The 22,426-nt window shown below is 40.8% G+C and overlaps 1 protein-coding gene and 1 long non-coding RNA gene across 3 annotated transcripts in view; one reads left to right on the top strand and one right to left on the bottom strand.

Annotated features, from left to right (window-relative positions):
• Positions 1-846: 846 nt before the first annotated feature.
• On the bottom strand, positions 847-9,789 carry MRPS30 (mitochondrial ribosomal protein S30). The gene is made up of 5 exons (XM_003408022.4): positions 9,181-9,789; positions 7,634-7,779; positions 5,404-5,509; positions 3,967-4,143; positions 847-1,456 (listed from the first exon to the last, which is right to left on the bottom strand). The coding sequence occupies exons 1-5, from the start codon at positions 9,764-9,766 to the stop codon at positions 1,164-1,166; spliced, it is 1,308 nt and encodes a 435-aa protein (XP_003408070.1). The 5' UTR covers positions 9,767-9,789; the 3' UTR covers positions 847-1,163.
• LOC135228129 (uncharacterized) overlaps positions 9,642-22,426 on the top strand; it is an 82,296-nt gene continuing 69,511 nt past the window's right edge. Inside the window, exon 1 of one of the 2 annotated variants that reach the window (XR_010318461.1) lies at positions 9,642-9,891. This is a non-coding gene — a long non-coding RNA (uncharacterized LOC135228129). The remainder of the gene's footprint in view (positions 9,892-22,426) is intronic. The other variant, XR_010318460.1, reaches the window with a different exon arrangement.

The raw sequence follows: 22,426 nt of genomic DNA, 5'->3' as shown, positions 1-22,426 counted from the left end.
CATGATAGATTATATAAAATAAGATGTACAAGTATGATCTTAGAAAAGTAATTCTCTTTCCCCACTAAAAATGGTTGGAATGAACCTTAATTCGCAACAAGATTAACAATTTTACTGACAATTGACTTTGACACATATTAAAGCTAGTTTTCTAATCTTTGGGACACAGCAAATGGCACTAATTGAAATGTGTTAACATTACTTCTAAAAGATGCTAAGAAGCTAAGCTGGACATAATTCACCAATTCTATTGTTAATCAAGGAGCCCTGGTGTGACACAGTGGTTAACTGCTCAGCTGCTAAGGTGGGTGGTTCAAACCCACCAGCTCAGCAGGAGAAAGATGTGGCAGTTTGCCTCCCTTAAGATTACAGCCTTGGAAACCTTATGGAGCAGTTCTACTCTGTCCTATAGGGTTGCTATGACAACAAGGGGTTTTTTTTTGGTTTTATTATTAATCATCTGTGGGATCCTGGAAACGGTGCTTAATGCCTCTGGGCCTCGGTTTGCTTTATGTGCAAATTATCGTTCATGTTTTGAGGGGGTTTGAGTAGGACTCTGAAACTCTATGCTGTATTCCTAACAACAAAAAACATGAGTAACATTTAAAGTATTGTCCTTATATTACTTTTAAAATCCAACTCTATTAATACCAAGATACTGAAAATACCTCAATTAGTCTCATCAATTCGCCATGTATAGATAAAATTATTTTTAAATCAACATACTATGTGTAAAATTAAATCTCTTACTGACACATTTTGAGCAGAACGAGAAGTTCGGCCACATATTAACGTAAGAAGTAGCTGTCCCACTTATATGAAATAGGCAAATGTATACAGACTTAAGGTTATTAGTGTTTATTGAGGCACGTGGGAGGGAAAGGGAAAAAGGGAATCACTGCTCAGGAGACACCGAGCTTACGTTAAAAGTGACGGAAAAAATTGGAAAAGGAAAACGGTGGTGGTTGCACAAGATGATGAATACAGTTAATACCACATGTGAGGAATGCTGAAATGTCAAATGCTTTATTACATATGTAACAAATTAACCACAATAAAAAAAAATAACGCAGTTAATACCTGACAAGTCTCATATTAAAATTCCTTTTATTGTTACTTCAATGAAATTTAAGTAATCTCAAAGTCCTAAACCAAAAGTTCTGTTAGTTTTCCAACAACTGCGATTTGTCTTCTTCTTTTGGTCTATTCAGTAGAAAATGAACTAAGTGAAGTAGAACATCATCATTAAAACCTTTCACCTCATTACCTTCGATTGTTTCATAAAGAGGCTTACTGTGCGTCCCCCAGCATATATTTTTACGAGGGTTATTCTGATCAGCTTGTGCGGTCAGTGCCAAAGTATTTAACTGGTAACAGAAAAAGGAGAAGTATTTTCCATCTGTGATCACGCCCTGGGAGACAAAAGGCCGGGTAACATCTGCTTCACTCCAGAATCCTGTAGAAGAAAGTCATGCTGAAATTTACAAACATATTTTACCTAAACAAAACCTAACACATTAGAACATATCAAACATCTCCTAAAACCTGGGTACTTTACCTACAAAATTCCTCAAGATCTCAAAGTTTTCTATTCTCCATTCTAACCCTATATTTCATATTTGCATTAAAAATTACTTCATACCTTTTAGTATCCCCAAAGATCCATGGGTGGTGCAAGCAGTTTGCACTCAAACTACTAACCACAAGTTGGTGGTTCGAATCCACCCACTGGCGGTGCAGAAGGCCTAGCGATCTACTGCTTTAAGATTGTTGTTAGTTGTCATCGAGTCGATTCTGACTCATGGCAGAGTAGAACTGCTCTGTAGGGTTTTCAAGGCTGTAACCTTTCAGAAGCAGATTGCCAGGCCTTACTTTCAAGGTACCTCTGGGTGGGTTTGAAATGGCAACTTTTCGGTTAGTACTCCTCTGTTTAACCATTGTACTACCCAGGGATTCCTTCTGTAAATTACAGCCATTTAAAACTCTATAGAATGCAGTTCTACTCTGAAACATGTGGAGTCACCATGCATCAGAAAATCGACTACATGGCAACAGGTTTGGTTTTGGTTTTAGTATCCCCAAACTCATGATTCATCCTTTCACCAACTTCAGTCTTCCACAACTTTCAACCTTAACTCACTTCATCTAAGAACCGCTGCAAGCTGCAGGCTCTTTTTATGCAGATTCCTCCTACACCTGGTATTAACTACATCATTACTCACTGGTGTCAAATATGCTCATATTTCCCCCATACAAATAGCACCTCCCACCCAATAGTTATCATGCCTATTTACTTCATCAAATCAACACACAAAATACCTTCAGAAAAACTGTTGTACTAAAGGTCTCACCAGTGTCCTCAAGACAAATTCAGTGTCTTGCTTTCCACACTTCAAAATCAGTTTTATGAACTGCTGTCATTGCCTGGCATGTCCACCTGATAAGCTCCAGGAAACCTTAATAAGTTCACTATATAGATCTTCTAAGTACTTCCTGTTAGAGGATGATTGGCTTGAATATACTTAACTCCAACTGCCAGGGTCAAGTAGTAACTTTAGCCAATGAATAAAATTGGTAAAATATGGAATTAATTCTATCATAAAAGAGGTACTTTTTCAAGAAAAAACACTGCCATTCTAATATCTTCAAAATAGTTTCCTCTATTTCTGATACTGTCTATTCCTATTTCACTCTCTCCTTTCATTTCTATTACAGAAGTGTAAGCCAACAATTGTGAGTTAAAGGTTAATAAAATATATAAAGAAAAAAGTGAACCCAGCAATAATTAAATCTCTACTAAAATTCCTCCTGGGTATTCATATAGGATTAATCTAGCTGCATATTATATTACTTCAAGTTTTGAAATAAAATTCAAATGTCTCACTATGGGCTCTAAAGTCCTATGTGATCTGGCCTCTGGCTTCCTTCATATCACCCTCAATTAGTCTCCCCCTCACTTACTTCATTTAAAAAAAAAATCCAAACTTGTTAACATCCAGTTGATACCAACTCATTGCGACACTACAGGACAGAGTAGAGCTGCCCCTTAAGGTTTCCTAGGAGTGGCTGGTCGATTTGAATTGCTGACCTTTTGGTTAGCAGCTGAGGTCTTAACCACTGCGCCACCAGGGCTCCAATATTGTTTGTTAAATACTTTAAGCCTGTTCCCACCTTAGAGACTTACTTGCTTTTCCTTTTACCTAGAAGTGTCTTCCCCCAGATTTGTGCATAGCCACATCTTGACCATACAGATGTCTGTACAAATGCCATTTTTTAGAGACTGCCCCTGAATTACTCTAAATAGATTATGCCCCATACCTCATTCACAAACACATATCCCATAAATCACTCTATGCTGCTCTTAATGTATTCTCTTCACAGTACTACCACTAGCTGAAAATATTACGTGTTTATTATCGTCCACTGTCTCCACTATGATATCACCTCCAGCAGAGCAGGATCTGGACCCATCTGACTCACTCGACACTGTATCTCCAGGGCTGGCAGTGCCTAGCAATCAATATTTACTGAACGAATGAACGCTCTCCTAATTTACACCTTGAACACGGCCTTTCGCGAAAATACATAGGATGGCCTTGATGAATCCTAACAATTTCATCTATCATACCATTTCCTTTTCTAGCTTCAGAAATGTCTTCACGAAGCTGTTGTCATCTACAAAGAGCTGACTTATTTGGCCACAGAGACATTGAGATACTTCAGGAAATGACCAGGAAAAAATACATTCACACAGAGGTGGTCAAAGTAACTACCTAAGTGCACCTGCCAAGTTCAAATGTAAAATATTTCACTATGGTTTTTAGAACACTGTATTTTGTGCCAATGCAAAAGCTCTCAAAATGATTCAACCTATATTTTAACCCAAAGAAAATGATTTGAACTATTAAATTCTTAAAATGCCAGGGATGCCTTCCAAGAACACCACCACCACACCACTAGTTTTACCTTGATACATGGCTTGTGCTCCAGTCCAAGCAAAAAGGCTTGCAATAGCATTAGCTCGAAAAACAACTTCGATCTGATCAGCACAGTTCTGTTTCAAGAGCCTTTCCCTTTTTAACTTGTCAGGTAACAAATGAAACTGGGTGTGACCATAACAGTATGGATCTGCTGTTTTCGAACCTAAAGAAGAAAATAAAAACATTTCACATGAAACGCACACGTAGAACACGTCTTTACTATTAGCTTCAAACCCATCTTCTCTACACGTCACGTATTGAGTGTTCAAAACACACAAATTGGAATGGTTGGTTTTCTTACTGATTATAATAAAGGTAAAATTTCACATGGAAGTATAATTTGTCAATCTGCTAACTATCACCAAATCCATTATGACGGAAGGTAAGTCATAAGACTATATATAAAAACTATTTAAAATTCTATATCATTTTCATTTTCTCCAATTCTTTAGTCATCACTGGGGGCTTTGTTATTCACCTCATATTCACCAGAGGATACAAATATCTGATGACTCTTAAAACCCTTTTACTATTTTAATTGTTATGATTAAATACCCTGCTCCTAATAGCCTTTTAAAAAAGGACCTTCACACTACGTTTAGATGTAAAGAAAATAAAGGCCAATATTTCGTGAAATGCTGACCTTCTCAACTTTTAGTGGTGAAGTCTTTTCAAGAGAAAGTTTCTCATACTTTACTCCCTAAAACTTCAGTGACTGAAAAGAAGCTGATAAAATTGGTCTGGAGGACTAAGACTTTCTTAAAATCTTCCTCAAGTCAGCCAGAAATTATAAAGGAAGAAAAAACAACTAAAGAATGAGTTGCATGGAGCAGACCTCAGGCCTTATTAATTTTTGTGTTCCTGACAGCTATCACAGTACACAGCACAAGTGAGATGCATCTGCAAAACAAAAAAAATCGAACTAATCACTGCCTCAACTACACTCCAAACTTGTTTTTCTAGATAACAAATGAACTAAGCCCAATAAGAACAATTACAGTTAAATTAGTGGGTACGAGGGAGGGGGAAGAAGGAGTTTTTGCTTAGGGGCAATGAGTTTATGTTAATGGTGGTAGGGTAACTCAGAATAGGATAGTGATAATGGCTGCACAATACGAAGAATATAATCAACGTCTCTAAATTTTACATGCAGAAATTGTTAAACTGGCAAATGTTTTGGTGTATTTTCATAACAAAAAAATACTGCTTATTCAGTAGAAGCAAGTAAATTTAAGATGGTGAGCTGAAAAAGTATTTCTTCCCAATTTTCATGCACAAGATTTTGAGATTATGGATTATATTGCTTGTGAACCACCTGAACCTCTTGATCATGGTGACTTACTTTTTCACTATAGCTAGTGATCTACACACACACACAGGACACTTTGAACACATTTATGGCATAAAAGGGCGAGAAACTTACCAATAAATATGGTGTTTTCATATTGTCGTTTGAATAACGGAAGTTTGTCTGGCTTACAACTCTGAACAGGGATTTCTATAGGAACAGAATAATCCAGCGGTACAAACTTAAAAGAAGAAGAAAAAACACACTATGTTCACAGCAGCATCAATACGCATTTTCTTCACATTCTTATTAAAGTTTTTAAAATCTTAAATGTTTTACAAAATGATATGGTAACGCACCATCTAAAAATGGACCAAATGGACTAAATCTGGCCTGTCACCTGTTTTTACAAATCAAGTTTTACTGAAACACATTTTTTTACATATTGTATATGGCTTCCTTTACATTGTAACGGCAGAGCTGAGTAGCTGCAACAGAGAACTTAATGGCCTGCCAAACCTAAAATATTTACTAACTGGATCTTTTAAAAGGGTCCCTGGTGGCACAGTGGTTAAGTGCGCAGCTGCAAACCGAAAGGTCAGCCAGTGGAACCTACCAGCCGCTCAGCGGGAGAAAGATGGGGCAGTCTGCTTCCATCAAGATTTTAGCCTTGGAAACTCTATGGGGTAGTCCTACTCGGTCCTACACGGCTGCTAAGAGTTGGGATCGACTCAACAGCAATGGGGTTTGGATTGGTATTTTGGGATCTTTTAAAGAAAAAGTTTGTTGCCTCCAACATTAAAGACAACACTCAAAATATACTAGCTGTTCTCCAGAATTCCAAATACTTACAAGGACATAGGTCATAACTGTAAAATGCTCCGATTTCTTACCGGCTAGTGTGTTGCTGTTATTAGTTGCCATTGAGTTGATTCCGACTCATGGCAACAATTATGGATTGAACTGTGTTCTCCCCACCCCTCCCCGAAAGAAAACATTGATTCTGAATTACAGACGCCCTACAGGACAACGGTGAACTGCCTTACAGACTGAAATCTTTACGGAAGCAGACTGGTTATAAACCCATTTGAGAGTGGGATTGTTATATTAATTAATAAGGCAAGTATCAGTGCAAGCAAGTCTTAAATCAATCTCTTTTGAGATATTAAAGAGTAGATTAAGCAAGCAAGTAAGCAAGCACAAAAACCAAAACCCACTGCCATCGGGTTAATTCCGACTCATAGCGACCCTACATGACAGAGTAGAAGTGCCCCATAGAGTTTCCAAGGAGCGCCTGGTGGAAAGAAGGAGAAATTGCTCACCACATGATCGCTAAGGAACCTAAGAATAGAGGATGAAAAGAGACAAGGACCTTCCCCCAGAGCGGACAGAGAGAGAGCCTTTCCCTAGAGCCAGCGCCCTGAATTTGAACTTCTAGCCTTTTGAACTGTGAGAAAACAAATTTTTCTTCATTAAAGCCACCCATCTGTGGTATTTCTGTTAAGTATAATGGAACGAAACATGGCCTGGGCCTGTGCCATCCTCACAATCTTTGCTATGTTTGAGTCCATTGTTACAGCTATTATGCCAATCCATCACATGGAGGGTCTCCCTCATTTTCACTAAATGAAATACTAGTTTGCTCTCCTGGCAATCCACAGTATATTCAATATTCTCCTCCAACACCAAATTCTAATGTGTTGATTCTTCTTTGGTCTTCCTTTTTCATTGTCCAGCTTTCACATGCATAGGAGACAACTGAAAAGACCATGGTGTGGGTCAGGTGCACCTTTGTCATTAAACTGGCATTTTTGCTTTAAGATTTTAAAGGTTTTTTACAGCAGATTTGTCCAATGCATTAGGTCCCCTGATCTCTTGACTGCTGCTTCCATGTAGTCTATTTTAAATTACAACCATAAACTATTACTAAAAGTTTTTCACTAAGATAAAGATCTGTATTGTCCTGAAAACTGATGTCTTAACCCCAGGTACTATGAATATTTGACCTCTCCAGAATATATCATAGCAGAATAAAAAGCTAAAAAGAAATTTCAAGATGTCTTTGAAACAAACATGAAAGTGAGGATTCATCCAAAATTTTTTTATCCTACCAAGCTCAATATCGAGTCCTCCAATGACATTTCCCACGACATATGTCGGTAGATATATTAGATATACCCAAAACCCACTGCCGTTGAGTCGATTCCAACTCATTGCAACCCTAGAGGACAGAGAACTTCCCCGTAGAGTTTCCAAGGAGCACCTGGTGGATTCGAACTGCCGACCGTTTCGTTAGCAGCCGTAGCACTTAACCACTACACCACCAGGGTTTCCATCTTAGACATACAAACATACAAATCCTTACCTCTGTAAGTTGCTTGGATATCCGAATCTGGTTGTGTGGTTTATCATCTATCTGGTATCGCAAAGCGTCAACTCGACCCTTCCGATGACCACTTGGAATAATTTCTTCACCACGCATCCAGAAAAGGTGAACTGGGCGCTTATAATCTACCAGAACATATTAAAACATTTTTCATTTGGTCATTTAGATAAAAATGGCTATCATTAGAATACTAAAGAACACTAACTTAATAATACAGAACTTTAGAATGATTGGGTCTAGTTGAAAGAATTTCAAAAAATTACTCTTTGATATATGATAACTAGTCTGACTCATGTGGTAATTTAACTTAAACCATTATGACTTAAATATACATGCCTATGCTATGCTGAACAATAACCTAAGTTTTCTCAATCAAGAATAAACATAAAGAAAGTAAAACCAACAGGAATACCACTCAACAGAAACAAAAGTACTAACAGGAGTCTGAACTGTTCTATGAATTATTAATTCAATTTCCACAATAATTCTCAAAAGTAAGTATTGTTGTCATCATCACCATCTTATACAAGTGGAACCAAGATCAGACAAGATACAGGAAGTTTTTTCTTAGGCCACCAATCTAGTAACTCATGACTAGTCAAGAGCCCAAGACCACTTCCTTCCCAACTGAGGGAGAGAAGTAACATGAACACAACAAGCCTTAGTTGAGCACTTATCTACAGTAATAACACCATGAATTCCATAAATATTTATTAAGTTACCTACTGGGTGGCAGACATAAAATGATGAACGAATTAGAAACACTGATTTTTAAAATTGTCCATCCATTAATTACTTCCCATGTCTGTGCTGAACAGTTAATGGAAGTTGTTGATTGTTTACTGGGAACTCAGAATGGCTGGGTGTGATTCCTGGCCCCCAAATTACCAGGTATCAGGCCTTACCAAAAAACTCATTGCCGTGGAGTCGATTCCGACTCACAGCGTCCCCATTGAGGCCTTAAGTGCATCTAAAATTTCTGCACTTCAGATTTTTTATTTTATAAAGCAATGCTACCTACTGTAAACAGTTAAATTATTTGGCATGCAAGAACCTGGCACATAATAATTACTCAATAAACGTTAGGTATTGCAGCCAATATAGCATTTAACCTTCACAATTCTGTGGTGAAATACTAGTATCCTAATCCCTGTCTTTAAAATGGAAAAAAATAGGTTATAAGACAACCCCAAGTCGGCCCCATCCTCTCAGAGCCCCTTCTCTTAACCATCACAGCTCTTCCACTTGGCTGGACTGTCACAGAGTCAAGAACTGTCGTCCTGGCGCGCTTCAGCTACTAGTCCAGGAATGCACAACTAGTAAGTGGCAGCAGGCACCAGAACCCAATCCCCAGAATCCTAACGCAGTGACCGCTACTGAACCACGCTGCTCCCAGCTGGGACCGAAGGAACTGACAAAATTTGACGAAGCAGAGAGGAAAACTTGACCAAGGGGCCTACAGGAGGCGGAGCCGCTCCCTTTTATCCCCATCTCCCCCGCCCGGTACGGCTGACCCGGGGACTCACCGATGGCGGCGCCTGCCAAGGTCGGGTTGTGCAGGCTAAGCAGGCCCACGAGAGCGGCCACCAGCTGGTCCAGGAAGGGCGAAGCGATAGCCTCGCGGTCCTGGTAGAGGGGCGCGCGCCGCTTGCGCCGCAGGTAGAAGTGCTCCTGCACAAGGCAGTCACAGGCGGCTGCGCGCAGGGAGGCCAGCTCCAACGCAGGCGCAGGCGCCACCAGCTGCGGCGGCAGGCCAGACATGAACACGGTCTTGGTGAAGCCCTGGTACCAGCGGTCAGCGTTCCGGGCGAAGGTCTGCGGGTAAACCACGTACTTCATGAACTGCATCTTGGTGAGGATTCGCAGCTTCTCATCTACCGACTCGGCCGCGTGCACCGTCGCCTGCCACCGCTCTATCCGCCGCTGCCGCGCCGCCTTGCTTTTGGCAGTCAAGGAGGCCACAATCGGTGGGTAGCGGGCAACGGGGGCCGACGCGACATCTGAGCCAGACGTCTCCAGAGCCACGATGGCCGAGGTGGCTGAGGCGGCCGCGGTGTGCAGTGACAGTCCCCGACTGCGAGGCACGAGCCTCCAGCACCTGGCCGCCGCCATCTTTGCCGGGAATTGCGGTCCCGGAAGGCAATTTCAGCAATTGTCCCTGCCCTCTTGTCTTAGGGACCAATCGGGAAGCGGAATCCGAGCCAGGCTTGCGGAGACAGATTTTCAGTAGGCTTGAGGTACGTTGCGTCATCACGTCTTAGCCAATCAGATCGCTCCTTTAAGTTTGTTTTTAGTCGTCCTTGGAATCTACTCGATTGCAACAGGCTTGGTTTTGTCAGTTTGGTGTTTGTAGAGGAGCCCTGGTAGCGCAGTGGGTAAAGCGCTCGGCTGGGAATCCAAAGATGGGAGGTTAGAACCCACCTGCTGTTGTAGGGGAGAACGATGTAGCAGTCTGCTTTGTATAGATGTACAGCCTCGGAAGCCGTATGCAGCAGTTCTACTCTGCCCCGTAGGGTCGCTATGAGTAGAAATCAAGTTTGGTTTTGGTTGGGGTGCTTCTAGAGGAGCCCTGATAAAATAAAAAAATAAAAAAAACGCAGTGGTTAAGTGCTGGGCTGCAAACTAAAAGGTCAGCGGTTCAGGACTCAGCAGCCGCTCTCGCAGGAGAACGATGTGCCTGGCAGTCAGCTTCAGTAAAGATTTACAGCTCCACGGGACACTTCTGTACCGTGCTACAACCTCGCGGTGAGGAATGACTCCAGGGCAGTGGGTTGGGTGCTTGTAGGTGAAAGGAAGTACTCGTGGGCCAATGAGTTTCACGGGTAGGCCAGCTAGGAACGAAACCTTTAAATAAGAGATGCTGCTTGCCACCTAGGTAGCTTGTAGGATCCTGGCGACATTCTTGCCAGAAACATTGTACAAGAAGCCTGACGCTCTTGGTTAAACTTACTGGTTTGTTCTGTGTATCGCACACCACTTGTTTTGGGGGCTCCATAGATATTGAGGTAGAAACTTATTTTTGAAAATACTGTACTAGTATGTCTTTTGATGATACCTGCTGATTTTAAAAGTAATGCAAGCGTCATTCATGTATGCTCATACAATTCTCAACTATTCCTATTCTTTGAGAAAGTATTTCATATATTTCTTTATATTAATTAATAAAGAATTTGTTTAATGCTATCATTTACAAAAGGAGGAAATATACTTTGACTTGAATTTAACTGGAAAAAAGGAAATAAGGGAAACAAAAAAATTATGTTTTAATTTGCTTTGTGTTATAACCAGTTATTTCAAAATGAGGTGATTCTTACTAATCTGTGAGCTTGTTGGAGCAGAGACTGCTTTATTTTTGAATCTGTAGCAACCAGTCTACATCTGTGCATAGTGGTTGCCACTGGGGAAAAAAAATCACTAACAATCTAAGCTGATTTCAGCTAATGTAATTTATTGATTCACTGCCCTGTTATAGTGAGGAACTGAAATAATACTAATTTGGATTTACTGCAATAATTCTTGAGGGTATGAAAACCAAGCATTTTGTTGCTAAAAGGAAGTTATAATTGTGTATCTTTAAGCAAGAACTGTCTGGTACAAATTAACCATGAAGTCAAGTCTACAAATTAGCTTTTAGAAAAAAAAAATCTGTTTCATTAATAATCTTCTAGAAGTTGCAAGCAGAATCTGACATATCCCTTTGAAATTAACAACAAAAGGAGCACATGGAAGACTTGAGATCTTTAAACTCATAGTATTTAAAGGGTACCAATGAAGTGAAGTGACCTAACTTGAGCTACAATTTCTTCTGTAAAGAAATAATATGCATTTACAGCATGCATCATAAAACAAAAAAAACCAAACCCAGTACCATCGAGTCGATTCCAACTCATAGCCACCTATAGGACAGAGTAGAACTGCCCCATAGAGTTTCCAAGGAGCGCCTGGCGGATTTGAACTGCCGACCCTTTGGTTAGCAGCTGTAGCACTTAAGCTTTATGCCACCAGGGTTTCCGCATGCATCATAGAAATGTTAAATTAATATTCTTAGAAATTCTCATGCCATTCCAACATAGATTTTAGGATTAGAAATTAGAGCTAGACACCATAAGGCATACAATTCTTTTAGAAAGTGCCTTCTCTTTTTTCACGAGTAAATCCAAATGATTTCAACTTAATCAACATTTACCGAATATCAACGTTGTGAACCAGAGAGACTGAGAAGGGAAAGAGCATGCTCAGTGAAGTCAAGGCCAGAAGGAGGTAGGTCAAGGTCTGCAACGAGCAAAAGGCATACTGATGAGTAAGGGCCAAACAGGACCATGGAAAGAAGAAGGCTATCTTTCTAGTATGAGCCCAAACTTTTGTGTTATACACAAGGGAACAGACAAAAGGCCAGTGTCATACAGCATGGCAGGGGCAGTATTGGCCCTGGAACCCAGGTTGCCTGCCCCTCAGTCAGGTTTATTTAATGGATATTTATTGAGTGCATATTATGTGTTAGGCGTTGAACTAAGAGCTCACAGTACTCAGTGAACCAAGCTGACAAAAGATTATACTCTAGCGGAGGGAGACAGACAATAAAATAACCATTTGTCCTCCAGTTGACTCCAAATCATGGTGACACTATGTGTATCAGAGTAGATTGTGGTCTGTAGGGTTTTCAATGGCTGATTTTTTTGGAATTAGATGGCCAGGCTTTTCTTCCCTGGTACCTCTGGATGAACTTGAATTTCCAAACTTTTAGTTAGCAGCTGAGCACATTAACCATTTGCACTGCCTCAGGACTCCATAATCATAATAAATAAGTAAATTATAGGAGTTGCTAGAAGGGATAAGTGCTATGAAATTTCAAGTGGGTGGCCAGAGCAGGCCTCATTGAAAAGACGACATTTGAGCAAAGGGTAGAAGGAAGTGAGAGTGAGCCATGCCAATATCTGGGGAAAGAGAATTCTGGCAGATGGAGCAGCTAGTGCGAAGGCCCTGAGGTGGGGAACCTTCCTGATGGGTTCATGAATGAAGGAGGAGGCCAGCGTGATTGGGAGGAAGTGGTAGAAGGGAGAGTAGTAACAAATGAGTTTCAAAAGTAATGGAGCCAGAACATAAGTATACAATTGCCAGGATTGTTAGGACTTTGACTCTTAGTCCGAGGCATGGGGAGCCAAGGAAGGGTTCTGCTCGGAAGCATGCCTTGATGTGACTTAGGTTTTTGGAAGAATTATTTTGGCAGCTTCAGATTGAGCAGAGCCAAACTGAAGCAGAGAAACCATGTAGACAAACAGTTTGCACCAACTCAGGGAAGAACTGATTGTGGCTTGAAGGGATAGCAGTGGAGATGGGAAAAATGGTCAACGGTTCTGCACTGGATGTAGGTATAAAAAGAAGAGGACTCGAGAAAGTCTACGAAGTTTGGGCCATCAGCAGTCTCTGTGAAGCCCTGTGGACAAGAATGCCTTTTTTTCCCTTAACTGCTCATCTTTTTTTTTTTCTTTCCCCTCTTGGGTTTAAAAGAAAAAAGCTCAGTAAAAGAATAGAAAAAATTATGAGACATCTGTTTGTGTATCTTATATGTTTATTTGGGTGATTTTTTTTTCCCCCCGGAAGTAAATTGACATTAAGATCCTTCCTATTAAGCTTGCCACTGGACTTCATTTCATTCAGCAAATACTTACTGAGTGACTGCTCTGTTCCAGGCACTGTTCTATCTGCCAAAGATACAGCAGTGGAACAAACAGCCTTCATGGAGGTTACATGCTAGTGGTACAGTCATCTCACCAAATAAATAATATATACAACATTAGGTGGTGACAGGAGCCAAGAAGAAAAGTAAAGCAGGGAAGAAGAATGAACAGCATTGAGTGCAGGGGTTGAGTGGAGCAATTTAGGTAGACTGGTCATAGAAGGGAAACCCTGGTGGCATAGTGTCTGAGTGCTACAGGTGCTAACCAAAGGGTCAACAGTTCAAATCCTCCAGCTGCTCCTTGGAAACTCTATGGGGCAGCTCTACTCTGTCCTATAGGGTTGCTATGAGTCAGAATCGACTCGATGGCAATGGGTTTTGGTCATAGAAGAAGGAGCCCTGGTGGAGAAGTGGTTAGATGATCAGCTGCTAACCAAAAGGTTTGCAGTTTGAACCCACCAGCTGTTCCACAGGAGAAAGATGTGGCGGTCTGCTTCCATAAAGATTGCAGCCTTGGAACCCTCTGGAGCAAGTCTGTTCTATCCTACAGGATTGCTATGAGTTGGAATCGACGGCAGTGGGCTCTGTTTTTTGATTTTTAGTCAGAGAATGCTTCCCAATGAAAATGGCACTTAAATAACTCCTGAAGGAGATAAAGATTAGAACCATGCTGATATCTGGGGTTGGGCGGACATTCCATTGAGAGCTGGAAGATTTCTAGTAGGCCTGGAAATTGAGAGGAACAGCTAGGAGGCCAGTGTGGCTAAAGTGGAATGAGACATTGTCACTTTGCCAGTGATGGTCAATATCTATTCAGAAACAAGTTCTGATGAGTTAAATAATATTTATAATTGCTATTGTTGTTTGGTACCGTTGAGTGGATTCCAACTCATAGCAACCGTGTGCACAACAGAACAAAACACTACTCAGTCTTGTGCCATCCTCACAATCGTTATGTTTGAGCCCATTATTGCAGCCACTATGTCAGTCCATCTCATCCAGCCACTGTGTCAATTCGTCTTGTCCGCGGTCTTCCTCTTTTTTGCTGACCCTCTATTTTACCAAGCATGATGTATTTCTCCAGGGACTGGCCCCTCCTGATAACATGTCCAAAGTACATGAGATGAACTCTCCAATTCTTGCTTACAAAGAGCACTCTGGCTATATTTCTTCCAAGACAGACTTGTTCATTCTTCTGGCAGTCCATGGTATATTCAGTATTCTTCACCAAAGGCATCAATTCTTCAATTTTCCTTATTCATTGTCCAGCTTTCACATGTATATGAGGCAATTGAAAATACCATGGCTTGGGTTAGGCACACCTTAGTCATAAAAGTGACATCTTTGCTTTCCAACACTTTAAAGAGGGCTTATTCAGCAGATTTACCCAATGCAGCACTTATTTTGATTTCCTGACTGCTGCTTCCAAGGGCATTGATTGTGGATCCAAGTAAAATGAAATCCTTGACAATGTCAATTTATAATTACAGTATTTATTTTTCCTACTGGATGCCTATCTTCATCATCCTTGGATGGGTATCCAAACAGTTCTATTGAATGTTTGTGTGAGAACAAAACTGTCCAATCAATTGCAGCCTTTACCAAGAGCGTCTTACATCAAATTGAGGCTCTGAGAAGGAAATAGAGACTGGACTTTTCCTACCTATGGATATGGATGGGAGTGACAAAGTACACATGTTGGCCACGTGCATAATTGGAAATTTCAACTACAGGAAACTCTGAAAGCTGCGTTAGGATTTTCACTTCCCTAGTTAATTTTGATTAAAAAGTAAATAACGTTACAGGTTTCAAAGAAACTAATTCCAGATTCTCAGACTCCTTGGTGAGCTCCTTTTCTGGCATTCTGTTTGCCAGACCTTGCTACTTTTCAGCACATTTACAACATTTACAAAGATATCAGAGCCACTGTAGAATTCTGGAGTGACCCTTTTTAACATAATTTTTCTTAAATAATTGGAACCCAAGGTAAACAATTCAGAGTCCACAGGATGGACAGTGAAAATCTCTCTCCTATCCTAACTCCTGGAGCCCTGGTGGCGCAGTGGTTAAGAGCTTGGCTGCTAACCAAAAGGTAGGCAGTTTGAATCCACCAGCTGCTACTTGGAAATTCTATGGGGCAGTTCTGCTCTGTCCTGTAGGGTAACTGTGAGTCAGAATCAACTGGCAACAGGTTATCCTAACTCCTAATCCCTCCTTTTCCTTCAGCAGAGCCAATTACTGTTATGAGTCTCTTGTATGTCTGTCTAGAGAATTATAGTCCTACATGAGAATATTTACATGTATCTGTGCACACAAAAGGACGTGGGAGATGTTATTTAAAAATTAAATATCTTTATTCTTTATACTTACTACCTATTCAAACCTGTTCTGAAGAGCTGGGTTTTTTTTGCTGTATCTTACAGAAAATTTACAGCAAATTCTTATTGTCTAGTTGATCTTAGATAATAAAAAAATTCCCCCAGTCACTTCTTGTCACAAAACCACCTCAGTGCAGTAATTATATGTTCAGTTCAGTGCAATAAAAAATGAGGACAAAAAAATGCTGTCAACTTTACTTAATGTTCTCTTTTCCCATCTCCGTTACCTCAGGCTGCCTTAGGCAGGCTGTCTGCTGTCAGAAAGGTCTAGGGTCAGCTTTCTCTGCTTTTCCCTCCTTAAAGCTTCTCCCCCACGCACGAAGCTGCCCCCAGCAATTCCATGTTTCAAGTTGTGAGTCAGACACCAGTCCACTGTATCCCTCATTGCTCCAGGGGACCCATACCAAGCTCCTGCAGGGTCCCCATTCAAAGTTTCTTTTCCTAGCTAGGCTTGAGGTGAGGGGAATACACTCCCACCCCGCCCTCTCTATGAGGTTAGGCAAGGGAGGATTCTCCATACTCTCTCTCTGTCTCGGTTTCTTCTGAAAGTTTTATAAACTCCTTTGCAATTCCTATGTGGGTAGTAGTCTGGCATCTTGGAAACATGGAAATAGTTGGCATCTAGTGTTTTGGGGCTTTAAAATAAGACAAAAATAGTTCTAATTATATATATGTATATATACATATGTACACACATACTTATTTTAATCAGTATCTCTGTATGTGCGTGTATATATATGTATGTATGTATGTATGTATGATTGTTGCTGTTAGTTGCCATCTAGTTGATTTAGACTCATGATGACCTCATGTGTTACAGAGTAGAAGTGCTCTACAGAGTTTTCTTGGCTGTAATCTTAATGGAAACAGGTTGCCAGGCTTTTTCTTCTGCCGTATCACTGGGTGGGATCCAACCAAACCACCAACCTTTAGGTTAGTAGTCTAGTGAACTGTTTGCACCACCTAGGGATCTTCTCTCGCATGCTCTCTATGTATACACACACACACACACAAGCACACATAATTGGAGGTACAGAGTGGATGCATTTAATTGTGCTCATGAGGAACCTGTACATAGATCAAGAGGCAGTTGTTTGAACAGAACAAGGGGGTACTGTGTGGTTGAAAGTCTCAGGAAAGCTGTGCATCAGGGTTGTATCTTTTCACCATACCTATTCAGTCTGTATGTTGTGCAAATAATCCAAGAAGCGGACCTATATGAAGAAGAACAGGGCATCAGGAGTGGAGGAAGACTCAATACAACCTACCTTATGCAGATGACATAACCTTGCTTGCTGAAAGTGAAGAGGACTTGAAGCACTTACCAATGAAGATCAAAGACTACAGCCTTCAGTATGGATTATACCTCAACATAAAGAAAACAAAAATCCTTAGAACTGGATCAATAAGCAACATCATGATAAACGGAGAAAAGATTGAAGATGTCAAGAATTTCATTTTACTTGGATCCACAGTCAATGCCCATGGAAGCAGCTGTCAAGAAATCAAAAGATGCATTGTATTGGGCAAATCTGCTGTAAAAGACCTCTTTAAAGTATTGAAAAGCAAAATGTCACCTTGAAGACTAAAGTGCACCTGACCCAAGCCATGGTGTTTTCAATACCTCACACGCATGCGAAAGCTGGACGATGAATGAGGAAGACCTAAGACAAACTGATGCCTTTGAATAGTGATGTTGGTGAAGAATATTGAATATACTATGGACTGCCAAAAGAATGAACAAATCTGTCTTAGAAGAAGTATAGCCAGAATGCTCCTTAGAAGCTAGGATGGGCAGACTATGTCTCACATAATTTGGATGTGTTATTAGGAGGGACCAGTCCCTGGAGAAGGACATCATGCTTGGTAAAGTAAAGAAAGGGTCAGTGAAAAAGAGACAGACCCTCAACGAGATGGATTGACGCAGTGGCTGTAACAACGGCCTCAAGCATAACAATGATTGCGAGGATGGTGCAGGACTGGGCAGTGTTTCATTCTGTTGTATACAGGGTCGTTACGAGTTGGAACTGACTCGACGGCACCTAACAACAACAACAGTGTATGCATAAGAATCCCTGGGTGCTGCAAAGAGTTAATGTGCTCAGCTGCTAACCAAAATGTTGGAGGGCACCCAGAGGCACCTTGGAAGAAAGGCCTGGCAATCTACTTCCAAAAATTCAGCCATTAAAAACCCAATGAAGCACAGTTCTAGTCTGACATACATGGGTTCACCATGAGTCAGAGTCTACTGGACAGCACTGGTTAGTCGATCCAAAAAAGCCCAATGCTGTCAATTCCCTCAATTAAAAATCAAATATAAATTAATTTAGGATACCCATCCATTTTATGGTTAGTGGATGGGTATCCTAAATTATTTTATATTTGGTTTTTAATTGAGGGAATGAGGTCATTTAGATGTGAATATGGGTATATGTGATGTCACAGGAATTATTAATACTCTAAAGGCGGAGACACAGCATGACTACAGTGTGACAAAGTATCATGAGATTTTGTATGGTCCAACATCAGTTACAGAGCCCTGGTGGTGCAGTGGTTAAGACTTGGCTGCTAACCAAAAGGTTGGCAATTCAAACTCACCAGCTGCTGCTCAGAAACCCTATGAGGCAATTCTGCTCTGTCCAGTAAATACTGGTCTTGGATTTTGGTTGGTATATATTTTGGTGATACAGAGAAAAGGCTCCTTCCAACTGTTCTTTTATTTCTGGCTACCATGGGTACTGCACCCCATAAGGTTTTCCATGGCTGTGAACTTTTGGAAAATAGAGCACCAAGCCTTTCTTCCGAGGCACCTCTGGGTGGAAAAGTGCCAACATTTTGATTAGTAGCTGAGCGAATCTGAAACACATGGGGTCATCATGAGTCAGAATCGACTCAATGGCAACTTTTTTTTTTTTTTTTTTCCACCATGAGTACATTGCCTCTGACCAGCAGCATAATGATGCTAGAACTTGTGTGGGAGAATCATTCATTTTTCTAACTACATCCTACCCTTTTTTTCTTTTATATCCTAGGCCATGTCCTCCTTGGTCAATGTACACCCAGGGTAGTTATACTAATGAGTCTACATTTATCTTCTATGGGAGAACATACAGGTTCACAACCCTCCTCTATTTTAATGACAATCTGCATTAATGACACTTGGATATCTACTTTTTCTTCTAGGTTGTATTAAATTTCTACTTTATGCTAAAGGAAACTTTGTAATTCTAGCTGCCATTAAAATACAAGCACTAGTAAGGACTCCTCTTTCTCAGTGTGAATTGATTCCTTTTTCCGAAGTGTAATTTCTCAATTGTCAAGTAATTTCATTGCTTAACAGATATGCCACCCACGTGCCCTTCCTCCCGCATAAGTTCTTTTCTAGTAGAATTTCATCAAGTGTTAAATCAGCTGAACATTTTAAACAGCCATAAATGCCCTGTAGGCCATGTTCTCTTTCACTGCATATTAATCCACATATTACTATTAACAGGAAGCATAGATTGTCAGATATTCTGCTACGGAGTCAGATAATGATTGGAAATGTAGAAAATTAAGCCTTCGAGAGATAAAGAGGATTAGACTAAGTTCTGTCCTTTCTTTTTCTGTCATTTCTGCTAGCACACATCATAAGAAGGAAAAAGACAGGTATTAGAAAGAGGTAGAAGAATTTAGGATAGGAAATATTCAGCTAATATGACATTAATTAAGGAGCGTATTTCTTTATCAGTGCTTTATTTGAACACGTTTTAGACACATTGCTAGCTAATGTTATTTTCAGTTAAGTGGGTTTAACCCAGGAGAAAAAGAAGAGAAAGGATATCATTTTGATAAAGTAAGCTGTCTGTTCAAAACTCTGGCCCTGGCTTCTGATTGTTGGGACCACTATACAGATGACAGCCCTGGACTCTGTAAGGCATAAATTAGATATTTTCTGGGATAATTAGGTCAAGCCTCCTACAAGGCTGGTCCATGACCACATTCCTGTTGGTGTTTCAGTGTGACAAAAAGCCTCCAGACCCCCCAAATTATCTCAATTTCCCAAGGATTGAAATTTTCTTATGAGAAACCCCTTGCTTTTCTGTCTCTGGGAATTTCTATTCATATACAGGTGTCTCTGGAATAACCAATCCATTGCCTTCAAGTAATGCTGATGCATGGTGACCCCATGTGTTATAGAGTAGAGCTGAGCTCCAGAGAGTTTTCTTGGCTGTAATATTTTGGAAATAGATCACTAGGACTTTCTTCCATGGTACCTCTGGGTTGGTCTGAACTGCCAATCTTTTAGTATAGTACTCGAGTGCTAACCATTGCACCTCCCAGGGACCTTTGTCTGAAAGGCCTTTTACCTCCAATGATAGGAATTTTTAATGAGAATATTTCTAAAAGGTCATTACATAAATAGCTTAAAATAATCTTAAATCATAAATAAAAATTATAGGGACTTCTTGATACATGCTATCATATGGATGGAGATTGATGACATTATGCCGAGTGAAATAAATCAGTCACAAAAGGACAAATATTGTATGACCTCACTTATATAAAAATACAAGAACAGGCAAATATATACAGGCCCAAGTTTATTAGTGGTTACCAGGAAAAAAAATTTTTTTTTTTTAGGGTTAGGAGGGAGGGGGAAAGAGGGAGATTATTGCTTTCAGAGTACTGAGTTTCAGTTTTTAGTGATGGAAAAATTACAATCATGAAGAATTGATAAAGGGTTGCACAGCTGATTAATGTAATTGCTGTCACTAAGTTGTACACCTATAAAAAGTTGAATTGTCAAAAGTTGTGTGATATGCTAACAAGCTGCCATCTAAGATGCATCAATTGGTCTCAACCCACCTGGATCAAAGGAGAATGAAGAACACCAAGGTCACACGATAACTATGAGCCCAAGAGACAGAAAGGGCCACATGAACCAGAGACTTACATCATCCTGAGACCAGAAGAACTAGATGGTGCCCGGCCACAACCAATGACTGACCTGACAGGGAGCACAACAGAGAACCCCTGAGGGATCAGGAGAACAGTGGGATGCAGACCCCAAATTCTTATAAAAAGACCAGACTTAATGGTCTGACTGAGGCTAGAAGAATCCCAGCAGTCATGGCCCCCAAACCTTCTTTTGGCCCAGGACAGGAACCATTCCTGAAGACAACTCATCAGACATGGAAGGGACTGGACAATGGGTTGGAGAGAGATGCTGATGAAGAGTGAGCTACTTGTATCAGGTGGACACTTGAGACTGTGATGGCATCTCCTGTCTGGAGGGGAGATAGGAGGGTAGAGAGGGTTAGAAACTGGCAAAACCATCATGAAAGGAGAGACTGGAAGGAGGGAGCGGGCTGACTTGGGGAGAGTAAGTGGGAGTATGGAGTAAGGTGTATATAAGCTTATATGTGACAGACTGACTTGATTTGTAAACTTTCACTTAAAACACAATAAAAATTATTTAAAAAAAAAAAGTGTGATAGATGTATTTATAACAATGACAAAAGAAAAAAAAAAGTATCTCCTAAAGCTGCTTATGTACAACCAAACAACTCAGGAGAATTGGTTCCTTGGTTTGGAGGTTGAGGGTCATGGTTTCGTGGGACATCACAGTTAATTGGCCTGTTTAGTGTTTATGTTCTCCCTTCTAGTTTGTTGTTTAATGCCTGGGGTCTTCAAACTTGCAAGCAGCCATCCAGGGTACGACAATTGGCCTCTATTTGCCTAGAGCAACTGAGGAAGGAAAGTCAGAAATAGAAGGAAGAAATGGAATGTGTGGCTAATTGCCTTCGTGAACAACTGCCTCCTTTGCCATTAGCCTAAAAGAACTGGATGGTGCCAAGCTATGATTGCTAAACATTTGATCAAAGATTCTATATAAGAATCCTGATCAAAAGGGGGGAAATGAAGAAGAGCATTTCATATTATCATGGAATCCAGTCTTTCTGGAGCCATGGAAGCTGAATGATCCCACTGAAACTATTGCCTTGAGATAACCTTTAAACCTTAAACCAGAAATATCCCTGAAGTCTTCTTAAAACCAAACAGTAGTTTAGCTGAGCTAGTAAAGAATGTATGCCTTGAGCATCGTGTTATTTTAAGATCTATCTGTATGGTCTTGTAACTCCCAACCAAGTGGTTGGGTGGGACTATACAAATAAGGTCTATGAAACACTAACGAAGGAATTAGTTTGCCATCCTGCTAGGCTTAAAATGAGCCATCCCAGAGGCAGGAAGGAGAGGATCTTACCACCACCAAGGAAGAAGAGCCAAGAATGGAGTGCATCCTTTGGACATAGGATCCCTGTGCTGAGAAGCTCCTAGAACCAGGAGACTGCGAGAGAGTTGTAACACTGAAGATGGTGAGAAGCGGTGGCAGAGAAACAGTAATGGGAGAGACCAGCAGAAGACAGTACAATGGACATCCTGGCCCATGAACTGAGAAGGCTGAGTGCCTTTGAACATGAGGCTTCCTGGAGGAGTAGGGTACCTCTGGACACTTGGCAGAGCTAGATTTGCTGACCCGTGTAGCTAGAGCTGAGCCTCTTCAGGCTGAGGCTTATCACTGGAGTGGGGAGCCTCTGGGTACTTCTCAGCAGAGGTAAAATAGCTTTGTAACACTTGCCTGAGCAGGGCAGAGGCCCAGGGGCCAGAGAGAGGTATACCTGCAGGTAAGGCTGAGAGGAGGCTGCCCTGATGGAAAAACTGTATCCTGAGTGT

Source organism: Loxodonta africana, chromosome 2, assembly GCF_030014295.1.
Source record: "Loxodonta africana isolate mLoxAfr1 chromosome 2, mLoxAfr1.hap2, whole genome shotgun sequence".
NCBI classification, from domain to species: Eukaryota; Metazoa; Chordata; class Mammalia; order Proboscidea; family Elephantidae; genus Loxodonta; species Loxodonta africana.
Note: the sequence above shows the minus strand (reverse complement) of the source record. Positions and strands in the feature narration are given on the sequence as shown.